This window comes from Octopus sinensis, linkage group LG26 (genome assembly GCF_006345805.1).
Source record: "Octopus sinensis linkage group LG26, ASM634580v1, whole genome shotgun sequence".
Taxonomy (NCBI): domain Eukaryota; kingdom Metazoa; phylum Mollusca; class Cephalopoda; order Octopoda; family Octopodidae; genus Octopus; species Octopus sinensis.
This window is the reverse complement of record NC_043022.1, coordinates 15019709-15033237: the sequence shown is the minus strand read 5'-3', so window position 1 is coordinate 15033237 and position 13529 is coordinate 15019709. Positions and strand designations below refer to the sequence as shown.

Sequence of the window (13529 nt, the reverse complement as noted above, 5' to 3'; positions counted from 1 at the left end):
ATTATGAACCTGATTAATACATTATCTTTCCCAAAACAGTTCACCATAATTAGATATTCATTTACATGTAATTAATTCATTATAATTGATTCATCAGTTTGTGCGGTTTTACAGTGGTCGGCATTATCTGTGGAGACAGATTGGCGGATGAAGCGGTTAAGACTGTATTTGGTCTGCATAGGAATTGCTTCCTCGCCATGTGGCCTTGGGGTTCAGTCCCACTGCATAATGCCATGGGAAAATGTTCTATTCTATAGATGTAGACTGATCAAAGCCTTGTGAGTGAATTTGCTAGACAGAAACTGAAAGAATCCCTGTTGCATGTGTATATATATATATATATATATATCATCATCATCATCGTTATATATATATATTACTCTTTTACTTGTTTCAGTCATTTGACTGCGGCCATGCTGGAGCACCGCCTTTAGTCGAGCAAATCAACCCCGGGACTTATTCTTTGTAAGCCCAGTACTTATTCTATCGGTCTCTTTTGCCGAACCGCTAAGTGACGGGGACGTAAACACACCAGCATCGGTTGTCAAGCAATACTAGGGGACAAACACAGACACACAAACACATGCATATATATATACATATATACAACAGGCTTCTTTCAGTTTCCGTCTACCAAATCCACTCACAAGGCATTGGTCGGCCCGGGGCTATAGCAGAAGACACTTGCCCAAGGTGCCACACAGTGGGACTGAACCCAGAACTATGTGGTTGGTTAGCAAGCTACTTACCACACAGCCACTCCTGCACCTACTATATATATATATATATATATATATGTGTGTGTGTGTGTATATGTTTGTGTGTCTGTGTCTGTCTCCCCAACATCGCTTGACAACTGATGCTGGTGTGTTTACGTCCCTGTAACTTAGGAGTTCGACAAAATAGACTGATAGAATAAGTACTAGGGTCGATTTGCTCAACTAGAGGTGGTGCTCCAGCATGGCTGCAGTCAAATGACTGAAACAAATAAAAGAGTAAAAGAGTATAGTAAAATGAAATGAAGTATTGATTGTCTTATTGAATAGATGAAATATTGAATATCAAATATTAAGGGACTAGTACACTTTCTTGCATTAAAGCAGTCTTCAAGGTCCCAGGTTGTGACAGGAGGGTTTATATTCGTGGTGGAGAAATATTTCTTTGCTTGGAAACAAGTGAGGGTTAGCAACAGGAAAGGCATCAACATGTAAAAAAATCTTCAACAAATTCTATCTGATCCATGGAAAAAGTGGACATTAAAACGATGTCAATGATAATGATTATGATGATAATTATAATTACACTGATTAATTAATTACAGTAGCAATTTTGATGATACTGATGATGATGATGACTGTTCCATAAGAAATATCATGTGCTCTTATTTTTAATTTGTCTTTCAGTTGATGAGACACGATTCATTCTCCGGGATGGTGACCCCAATGAACCCGGATCTGATTATATCAACGCTAACATAATTACGGTAAGATCATAATCTACTCTTTTACTTGTTTCAGTCATTTGACTGCGGCCATGCTGCAGCACCGCCTTTAATCGAGCAACTCGACCCCGGGACTTATTCTTTTGTAAGCCGAGTACTTATTCTATCGGTCTCTTTTGCTGAACCGCTAAGTAACGGGGACATAAACGCACCAGCATCGGTTGTCAAGCGATGTTGGGGGGACAAACACAGACACACGCATACATATATATATATATATATATATATACATATATATGACGGGCTTCTTTCAGTTTCCGTCTACCAAATCCACTCACAAGGCTTTGGTCGGCCTGAGGCTATAGTAGAAGACACTTGCCCAAGGTGCCACGCAGTGGGACTGAACCCGGAACCATGTTGTTGGTAAACAAGCTACTTACCACACAGCCACTCCTGCGCCTACTCTGTTCAATCTTTTAACATCTTCGTCAGAAGAGGAAGGGAACCAGCGTAAACTACACCCATTGTTTTTGTAGGGTCTTGCAGGCTGATAGCTGGAAGGGAAGGAGTCTGTAGACCTGGTCCAAATGCCTTCAACAGAAGGGATCAGGTTGAATGCTCTGCTTTTGAAGGGTTTTAATCACGCATTTCGGACTTGGTACATGTTTTTAGTCTGGTGGGACCTATTTTATCAGTCTCTTTTGCTGAACCACCAAGTGACAGACGTAAACAAACCAGTACCAATATATATAATAATAATAATAATTATCACTAAATGTGACTAGGGTGTTAGAAACACCTACATTGCTAGAAATAAGAGCCAAAAGGCTCTAATGTTGTAGACAATGCACAAAAATGTAAAGACATACACTAACAGGGACCATCATGCATCAATCATCTATCATCATGCACCAATCATCATGCACCAATCATCTATCATCATGCATCAATCATCTATCATCATGCACCAATCATCTATCATCATGCACCAATCATCTATCATCATGCACCAATCAATCATCTATCATCATGCACCAATCATCTATCATCATGCACTGATCATCTATCATCATGCACCAATCATCTATCATCATGCACCAATCATCTATCATCATGCATTAATCATCTATCATCATGCACCAATCATCTATCATCATGCACCAATCATCTATCATCATGCATCAATCATCTATCATCATGCACCAATCATCTATCATCATATCAGCTATTATCTCTTCTCATTTATCAGTGTTCTGTCTGTTTCCTTTCCTCCCTTTCAACCTTACCACTCACCCTTCTCTTTCTTCCTTCCCCTCTCTCCGTCTCTCTCTCTCTCTCTCATTCTTTAGTGTTTCCTCTATTTCCAGATGACAGACGAAGAGGGTGTGGAACCAAAGAAAAAATACATGGCGACCCAGGGACCTTTGCCGACAACAGTTGCAGATTTTTGGCGCATGGTTTGGCAAGATAAATCTAGGGTCATCGTCATGACAACAAAGGAGGTGGAAAGAGGAAAGGTCAGTGGAAAATAAGACTTGTGTGTGTGTGTGTGTGTGTGTGTGCACATATTTTTTTCTTTAATGCCTGGTAATTATTCTATCTGTGTTTTTTGCTGAACTGCCAAGTTACAGGGATGTAAACACACCAACACTGGTTGTCAAGCAGTGCAGGGGGGACCAACGAAGACACACATACACACACAAACATATTTACACACACACACACACACACACACACACATATATATATACACACACACACATGTGCATGCACAATGGGCTTCTTTTAGTCTCTATCTACCAAATCCACTCATAAGGCTTTGGTTAGCCCAAGGTGTTGCACAGTGGAACTGAACCCAGAACCATGTGGTTGGGAAGCAAGCTTGTTACCACGCACCCACACCTCACACTTGCACCTATCCCAATAATTCCATCTGACCCATGGAAAAGTGAATGATAAATACTCTTTCACTCTTTTCAGTCATGTGACTGTGGCCATGCTGGAGCACCACCTTCAGTCGAGGCCAGGACTTATTCTTTGTAAGCCTAGTACTTATTTCTATCGGTCTCTTTCGCCGAGCCGCTAAGCTACGGGAACGTAAACACACCAGCATCAGTTGTCAATATAATACACACACACACACACACACACACATATATATACATACATATATATGACAGGCTTCTTTCAGTTTCCATCTACCAAATCCATTCACAAGGCTTTGGTCAGCCCGAGACTATAGTAGAAGACACTTGCCCAAGGTGCCATGCAGTGGGACTGAACCCAGAGCCTTGTGGTTGGTAAGCAAGCTACTTACCTAACAGCCACTCCTGCACCTATACATATATACAACAGGCTTCTTACAGTTTCCATCTACCAAATCCATTCACAAGGCTTTGGTCAGCCTGAGACTATAGTAGAAGACACTTGCCCAAGGTGCCATGCAGTGGGACTGAACCCAGAGCCTTGTGGTTGGTAAGCAAGCTACTTACCTAACAGCCACTCCTACGCCTATAAATGATGACAATGCTTGTAAAATACGGTTGCATCTTATGCAAGAATGTGTCATATACCTGCAAATATGGTAAGCGCCGTATATTAATCTTGCTCTGTCCACCTGTATTTTTGGTTTTTTTTCTGCTAAACCGGAGATGATTCCTCAGCTTATAAATGGTTTGTGTTTCTCTGCAGCAAAAGTCAATGCGTTATTGGCCAAAGGAACTTGAAACGAAAGAATTAGTAGTACCAAGTGGTAAGATGTTCATAAAGGGTGTTCGAGAAACGTCTCAACCTGAGTTTGAAGTCAGAGAGTTTGAAGTGTCACGGAAAACAAACTCCAAGGTTGGAATATTGTATTTTCTATCTTTTCCCTTCTTTTCTTTTTTGCAAATTATCTGTTTTATTTTTGTTATTTTTGCTGTTTTTGGCATCCTGTCCTGTATCATTGCAAAGACAATTCCCATGTGAAAAAATTAAGCATCAAGTATTTATGTATTTTCGACACGTAAAAGCACCATCCGTTCATGTCCGTTTGCCAGCTCTGTCTGGCACCTGTGCCGATGGCACGTAAAAAGCACCCACTACACTCACGGAGTGGTTGGCGTTAGGAAGGGCATCCAGCCGTAGAAACACTGCCAGATCTGACTGGGCCTGATGAAGCCTTCCAGCTTCCCAGACCCCAGTTGAACCGTCCAACCCATGCTAGCATGGAGAACGGATGCTAAATGATGATGATGATGATGATGAGTACCAGCTAGTAGCACGTAAAAGAAAAAAAACACCATTTGAGTGTGGTCGAAGCCAGTTCCACCTGGTTGACACCCGTGCCAGTGGCACATAAACAGCACCATTCAACTGTGGTCGATGCCAGTGCAACCTGAGTGTCCCCCCCCCATGCCAGTGACACATAAAAACCACCCACTATACTCTCTGAGTGGTTGGCATTAGGAAGGGCATCCAGCTGTAGAAACCTTGCCAGATCAGATTGGAGTCTGGTGCAGCCTCCTGGCTTACCAGTCCTCATCATCATCATCATCATTGTTCGACCGTGGTCGAGACAATGGAATTTACCATGCTACGCCAGACTTCACGGTCTATCATGGCATTACGGAGGTCCTGTTGCTGGATGCCTGTATCCCTGGAGATTACATCAGAGTAGGAGAGTCCTCAGTCAAACCGTCCAACCCTTGCCAGCATGAAAAGCAGACATTAAACGACGACAGTTATTATTATTATTATTATTATGTTTAGTGGTGGTGGTAGTAGTAGTTACCAAGGTGGTGAGCTGGCAGAACCTTTAGCCATACCAGGCAAAATGCTTAGCGACATTTCGTCTGTCTTTATGGCCTGAGCTCAAAATTCTGCTGAGGTCAATTCTGCTTTTCATCCTTTTGGGGGTTGATGAAATAAGTACCAGTCATGCACTGGGGTCGATGTAATCGACCGACTATCCCCCTCCCCAAAATCTCAGGCCTTGTACCTTTAGTAGAAAGGATTATTATTATTATTAGTAGTAGTAGTAGTAGTAGTAGTAGTGGTGGTGGTGGTAATATTAAGGTGGTAAGGTAGAAGAATTGAAAACAGACCAGAGAGAACGCTTAGATTCTGAGTTCAAATTCCACCAAGCTCAACTTTGCCTTTCGTCCATTTAAGGTCAATAGAAAATAAGTACCAGTTATGTACTGGGGTCAATGTAGTCAACAACCCCCTTGCCTCTCCCTAAAGTATCAGGCCTTGTGCTTATAGTAGAAAGGATTATCATCATCATCATCATTGTCACGTATAGGACAGATCCAGCTATCAGCTGAATCCATAGTGAAGATTGCCCCGCCGACCTCCTTTAACAAGGAGGGCAAGGCTGTTTTCCTGTGCCTAGTGGCTGTGGCGAAAGAGGTTGTATGGTGGACCCGTTTGAAAGGGCTAAAGTCAGACACTTTCCTCTTTGGTCAAGGCCTCATCAACTTTTTCAAGTTTCACTTGAAAAGGAAGATGAGGTTAGAGAGGAGAGTGCTGTCTGATGGCAAGTTTTCTGAAAGGTGGGTGAATTGTGCAAGAATGACCAGTATAAATGGACCAATTCTGAGGTTTCGCCTGTAATTGAAAAAGGTATTATAAAAGGAGAAAGAGGCTCTCTACCCCCCTTTTGACCTGGCTCCCGTTGGCTTTTATGGGGTTTTCCACTAGGAACCTTTCGTAACGCCTCCTCCTATTGGGAGTTTTTCGTTAATACTATTAACTGCTAGCAAATCTAGTAATTAAAATATTTTGTTTTGCTTAATTAGGTTAATTAACTTAATTAGGTTGGTGTCAGCTTTAACTAACCTTTCTTTTGTTTCCATTTACCAGATAGAAGGTCCCAGAAGGATCTATCATTACCATTTCATGATTTGGCCAGACTATGGCGTTCCTTCCGATCCAGGAACGGTTTTATATTTCCTCCAAATGGTCAACGAGCAACAAGAATCAATACCTGATGCTGGGCCATTCGTTGTACACTGCAGGTACATGTTGATTTACTTTGTTTTGCTACATGTTGGTTAGTTTTTAATGCCCTTGCTAGCTACATGTTAGTTAGTTTTTCATGCGCTTGCAAGCTCCATGTCGGTTAGTTTTTAGTGCCCTTGCTAGCTACATGTTGGTTAGTTTTTCATGCCCTTGCAAGCTCCATGTTGGTTAGTTTTTCATGCCCTTCTTAGCTCCATGTTGGTTAGTTTTTAATGCCCTTGCTAGCTACATGTTGGTTAGTTTTTCATGCCCTTGCAAGCTCCATGTCGGTTAGTTTTTAATGCCCTTGCTAGCTACATGTTAGTTAGTTTTTCATGCGCTTGCAAGCTCCATGTCGGTTAGTTTTTAGTGCCCTTGCTAGCTACATGTTGGTTAGTTTTTCATGCCCTTGCAAGCTCCATGTTGGTTAGTTTTTCATGCCCTTCTTAGCTCCATGTTGGTTAGTTTTTAATGCCCTTGCTAGCTACATGTTGGTTAGTTTTTCATGCGCTTGCAAGCTCCATGTTGGTTAGTTTTTCATGCCCTTGCAAGCTCCATGTTGGTTAGTTTTTCATGCTCTTGCTAGCTCCATGTTGGTTAGTTTTTAATGCCCTTGCTAGCTACATGTTGGTTAGCTTTTAGTGACCTTATTAGCTACATGTTGGTAATTTAGTTCTGTTAGTTTTGTATTTGATTCCTAGGTTTAAAATGATATTGGAAATTTTGCATTATTGCATGAACTCGTGTGATGATTTCTATGTATTGTGTTTGAAGTGTGTGTGTCTGTGTGTGTTGCTACATTCTAGATACACAAACAATATACACACTTCAGCCAGAAACAGATGCAATAACGATGAGTTTTTCTTTCTGTTTCAGTGCTGGAATTGGTCGAACTGGAACATTCATCGTCATTGATATGATTATCGATAAGATTAAACGACACGGTAATCCTCCTTAATCCTTTGTTGTTGTTGTTTTGTGCGTCCAAACTATTTCAGTGACTGACGTCTTCTCACACTTTTCGATGTAGTCTTGACTAAAACAAGGGAGACAACTCCAGAACTTGCTACGGCTTCATTTTGTATTTCATTTAACTTTTGGAGTTATCCCCCTTGGTTTTCTCGACTTTATAACCATTCTTTTTCGCGTATCACTCTTAAAAGGATTCTTGGGGTAGAGTCCTCAGGCACCCACTCCATACAATCCTATCAGAAGCAACCGTTATTATACTTTCTTATCCTTGGTATAACCCTAGGTCTCCCAGCCAGTTGGCTCGGTTGAAGAATTCGTCTTGTGATACTTTTTGTGTGACATTCTAATAAGATGCCTATAGTGACCTCTCAATGCAGACCCGGAGAGACTCTCTGAACTATGCAACCCCCTTGAGTAACATTACTCCAGAGATCTTTCAGAGGAACCCTATTTCGGTCATTTGTATAAGCAATCATGTTCTGCTGACCATTAGCCAGCATCCATGGCCTTTGGTGACATAAAAAGTAAAAAGAAGTAAAATTTTCCGTCTTGAGTCATACTGACTTATAAGGAGTGGTTTTCTGGCTTCCATGAGAACCACGGATTGGCTCCTGTGCCAGTGGCATGTAAAAAAGCACCAATCATCAATCATCTATCATCATGCACCAATCATCAATCATGCACCAATCATCAATCATGCATTAATCATCTATCATCATGCATTAATCATCTATCATCATGCACCAATCATCTATCATCATGCACCAATCATCTATCATCATGCATCAATCATCTATCATTATGCACCAATCATTTAAGTGTGATCGTTGCCTTACCAGCACGTGAAAAACAACATTCAAGCGTGGTCGTTGCCAGTGCCTCCGGGCTGGCTCCCGTGCAGGTGGCACATAAAAAACACCTTTTGAGCATGGTCGTTGCCAGTACCGCCTGACCTGCCCTCGTGCCGGTGGCACGTAAAAGAACCCACTACACTCTCGGGGTGGTTGGCTTTAGCAAGGGCATCCAGCTGTAGAAACACTGTCAGATCAGATTGGAGCCTCATACAGCCTTCTGGCTCGCCAGTCCTCAAGTCAAACCATCCAACTCATGCCAGCATGGAAAGCAGATGTTAAACGACAATGATGATGTGTCTCCCTGTAACATGAGGATATAGCCCAACATATCTCCTTCAACTTCTCTTTCTTTTTCCAACAGAGGGAGCCATGTATCTCCTTTACTACCAGATCCCTCTTTCCGTCCCTTTATTTTACTCTAATATCTCACCACCCGACACAAGGCCATCTCCCTCGGGGTCCTCTCTTACAAGGTACTTGGTGGCTTCACTAGTGCTGGTGCCACATAAAAAAAAAAGCACCCAATACAATCTGTTAAGTGGTTGGCATTAGGAAGGGCATCCTGCTGTGGAAACCACGCCAAAACAGATACAGGAGCTGGATGCAGTCCTCTGGTTTTTCAGCTCCTGTCAGACTGTCCTCCGACCCATGACAACATAGAAAGTGGACATTAAATGGTGAGATATGTGTGTGTGTGTACACCTGATCATTGGATTTATTAATCATTAATGTCTAATATTCGTCTGATTCATTTAAAGGCCTGGATTGCGAGATTGACATTCAGAAAACCATCCAAATGGTGCGTTCGCAGCGATCTGGTCTTGTGCAGACTGAGGCCCAGTACAAATTCATTTACCTTGCCGTACAACAATATATCGACACTAGCCAACGGTTGCAGGCGGAACAGGTTTGTCTTTTACAGCTCTTTCAGTGCTTACCATTTCTCAGGCACCAAAGTTGAACAAAGTGCTAGAAAAGCACCATGTGTGTGTGTGTGTATATTTGTTTGAGTATATAAATGTGTGTGTGTTTGTTTATATGTATGTATCTCTCTCTATATAAACGGCAGTTTGTCTGTGCGTGTTTCTGTGTGTCTGTTTTCTCGTACCCTCACCCTGACCACGGCTTTCAACCGATTCTGATGAAACTTGACACACACATAGCCCAATGTCATAATTCAAAACTAACGCAGCGAAAATTTTGAAAAGTTCCCCCAGTTCTGAAAAAGAAATCGATAAATTCGACATGGGGTCGAGAATCAGAAACACAAACCACAGACTGTCTAGGGGACGCAACTCGACCTTTTTTAACTCAAAAAAAAATTTACCATTTTTTTTCCATTTTTTTGCTATTTTTTGGCTATAACTCTCTAAAAATGCTTTATAGTTATTTCCCTTACAAACCTGAGCAACGCCGGGCGATACTGCTAGTGTGTACATAAACGTTTGTGTGTTTGTTAATGTATGTATCTATGTTCATGTATATAAATGTGTGTGTGTTAATGTGTGTATGTTCATGTCTATAAATGTTTGTGTGTGTTTGTCTAAATGTATGTTTGTGTATATAAGTGTTTGCTTATGTATGTATGTATGTATGTTTATGTGTGTATATATATATATATATATATGTGTGTGTGTGTGTGTTCATATATCTGTGTGCGGTACTATGTAGACAAGGTTCCAGGTTCAGTCCCACTGCAGGACAGCTTAGACAAGTGTCTTCTTTTATAACCCCAGGCCAACCGATGTCTTGCACGTAGATTTGGAAGACAGAAACTGTTTGGAAGCCCATCATGTGTATGTGTGTGTGTATCATTGTGCATGTTTTTGCTTCCCCATTCTGCACCCCTTGACAATCAGTGTTGGTTTGTTTACATCCCTGTAAAGTAGCAGCTTAGCTACAAAAAAAAAAAATCCAATAGAACAAGCATCAGACTTTCAAAAATAAACCCTGGGGTCGATTTGTTTGACTAAGACCCTTTCAAGGCGGTGCCCCAGCATGGCCATAGTCCAGTGACTGAAGCAAGTAAAAGACTATCAAATATATGAATTAATTAAAGCAGTGAGCATTTCAAATCCTCACGTTCTGAGTTCAAATTCCACGTAAGTCAATTAAATTAGTTGAACACTGGAATGAACAGAATTGGTCTTTGTCCCTCCCTTCAAAATTCCTAACCGTGTGCTTAATTAAATAATTAATTAATTAAATACAGGCCAGCTCCACCTCGACTGGCTCCAATGCCGGTGGCACATAAAAAAGCACCATCCGAACGTGGCTGGCTTCCGTGCTGGTGGCACGTTAAAAGCTCCAACCGATCGTGGCCGATGCCAGACCCCCTGGCACCTGTGCAGGTGGCACGTTAAAAGCTCCAACCGATCGTGGCCGATGCCAGACCCCCTGGCACCTGTGCAGGTGGCACGTAAAAAGTACCCACTACACTCGCGGAGTGGTTGGCGTTAGGAAGGGCATCCAGCTGTAGAAACTCTGCCAGATCAGACTGGAGCCTGGTGCAGCCTCCTGGCTTCCCAGACCCCGGTCAAACCGTCCAACCCATGCTAGCGCGGAAAACGGACGTTAAACGATGATGATGATGGGATATATTTCTTTTGTTTCTCTTACAGATGAGTCAGGTGGATGGCCGTGAATACACGAACATTCGCTATGCCGGCACCACGGATCTTCAAAGAGCCATGTCTAAGACTAATGTGAATATTCCACCGCAGCAAACCAGAAACCCCTCACAACAGATGACATCACCAGTCCAAGCTTCACTATCATCCCACCCCAGGAAGAGTTTATCTCAAGCTCCACCACGACCAGTAAAATTCCGAGAAGTACCACAGTAAGTACTACAACACTATACACATACTTTACACAACATTATACATACATTATACACATACATGCTTTACACAACATTATACATACATTATACACATACATACTTTACACAACATTATACATACATTATACACATACATACTTTACACAACATTATACATACATTATACACATACATTGTGGAGGCGCAATGGCCCAGTGGTTAGGGCAGCAGACTCACGGTCGGAGGATCGCGGTTTCGATTCCCAGACCAAGCATTGTGTGTGTTTACTGAGCGAAGACACCTAAAGCTCCATGAGATTCCGGCCATGGGTGGTGGTGACCCCTGTTGTACTCTTTCACCCCAACTTTCTCTCACTCTTTCTTCCTGTTTCTTGGGTAACACTGTGATGGACTGGCGTCCCATCCAGCTGGGGGAACACATACGCCACAGAAACCGGGCCCATAAGCCTGGCTAGGCTTGAAAAGGGTGCATAAATAAAAAAAAATACATTATACAACCTTATACACATACATTATACAGCCTTATACACATACATTATATAACCTTATACACATACATTATACAGCCTTATACAATAACAAAGGATAAATTATTATTTTTTTTAAATTTCATCAGTGGCTGGCATATAAAAAAAAGACCAAATTAAGGTGAAATTATATTTCTAATTATAATTAAGGGCATAGAAAGACATTTTCTAGCCTATATATGCTGAAGAGGAGATGCTAAATCATCTCAGCACAAAGTTACACACGTGTTGAAATCGAAGCCGTAAGATGACAGAAATTAATAATAACCAGCAGAGATACCCAGCCTTGCTCGGGGTTAAAATGGCATAGATTTTTATTGCTTTACTTGTTTAGTCTTGTGACTGTGGTCATGCTGGAGCACTGCCATCGATCCATGAAATCAACCACAGGATTTATTCTTTGTAATCCTAGTACTCATTCTGTCAGTGTCTTTTTATCAAACTGCTAAGTTACAGGAATGTAAGCAGAGCAACATCAGTTGTCAAGCAATGGTTGGGAGGGGGTACAAACACAAGCTTCAAGCATATAGTTTCCATCCGGATATTGTACGATGGGTTGGTGCCTTCCTCTCAGATCGCTCCTTCCAAGTCCAAGTTAATGGTTCGCGGTCCGACGTCTCCAGTGCGAGCAGTGGCGTGCCTCAAGGTTCAGTGCTTGGGCCCTTGTTGTTCTTAGTCTACATAAATGACTTGCCCGACGACTCACGCAACACACCCTTCTATTTGCCAATGATATCAAACATATATATACGACAGTGTTCTTTCAGTTTCCAAGTACGAAATCCACTCACAAGATTTTGGTTGGCCTGAGGCTATAATAAGCATGTACATATATTCTTTTGGTGCGAATGGCTTTATTATACGGTGCCGTATTTTACAATCTTGTAAATAATAATAATAATAGCAGCGCTGCCCCGATTGGCTATGTGCCGGTGGCACGTAAAAAGCACCATCTGATTGTGGCTGTTTGCCAGCCTGGCCCCTGTGCTGGTGGCACATAAAAAGCACCTTCCAATTGTGGCCATTGCCAGCCTCGCCTGGCCCCCATGCCGGTGGCACGTAAAATGCACCATCCGATCGTGGCCGTTTGTCAGCCTTGTCTGGCATGTAAAAAGCACCCACTACACTCACGGAGTGGTTGGTGTTAGGAAGGGCATCTGGCCGTAGAAACATTGCCAGATCAAACTGGGCCTGGTGCAGCCTTCTGGCTTCCCAGACCCCAGTTGAACCGTCCAACCCATGCTAGCATGGAAAGCGGACGCTAAACGACGATGATGAATAATGATATTTTTTTTTTATATACAAGCTTAAATCTTATGTCGATCACCATGCAATGACCAAAGAAAATAGTCTATTAATGGGGCATATAAGCTCTCAACAGAAAAAAGAAGGCTTTCCTATCCGTGTGTGAAGGTAACACACTTAGTCATGTTAACAAAGGGATGTGGGTTTGCGTCCCACAGGGATGGGAAAGCCTTGTTTTTTCTGTCGAGGGCTTATATTCCCCGTTATTAGACTATTTTCCTTTTTCAGTTTTAATGATTAAGATATAATTAAAAATATTTTTTTTTTTAATTGCAGTGAACCTGATGATTCTCGTCAAATTTACCAGAATGTCAATGTTTCGCCCATGAAACGATGATGTTAGTTAAACCCATGTAATTAATCATTTATCAAAAGAAATATGGAAAAAAAAAAAAAAAAACTTTAAAATAAAAAAAAATGTTATTGAAATGAAAAAAAACGAAAGAAAACAAACAATGAAAGAATGCAAAAATTGCAAAACTTTTTTTAAAGAGAAAAAAAAATATCGACTTTTTTTTTTTTTAAATAAAATTTAAGAATTTTTTTTTCTGGAAAAGAAGGAAAAATGAAAGTAGAAGAGGTTAAAAAATTTAAGTTGGAATT

General features: G+C 41.5%; 1 protein-coding gene across 1 annotated transcript in view; it reads left to right on the top strand.

Annotated features, from left to right (window-relative positions):
* LOC115224801 (tyrosine-protein phosphatase non-receptor type 11) overlaps window positions 1-13320 on the top strand; it is an 85382-nt gene extending 72062 nt beyond the window's left edge. The window contains exons 8-15 of the mRNA XM_029795724.2: window positions 1404-1483; window positions 2809-2958; window positions 4133-4282; window positions 6287-6441; window positions 7301-7368; window positions 9009-9157; window positions 10872-11092; window positions 13203-13320. Of these exons, the coding sequence (XP_029651584.1) occupies window positions 1404-1483; window positions 2809-2958; window positions 4133-4282; window positions 6287-6441; window positions 7301-7368; window positions 9009-9157; window positions 10872-11092; window positions 13203-13263 (1034 nt within the window). The 3' untranslated portion in view covers window positions 13264-13320. The remainder of the gene's footprint in view (window positions 1-1403; window positions 1484-2808; window positions 2959-4132; window positions 4283-6286; window positions 6442-7300; window positions 7369-9008; window positions 9158-10871; window positions 11093-13202) is intronic.
* The last annotated feature ends 209 nt before the right edge of the window (window positions 13321-13529 follow it).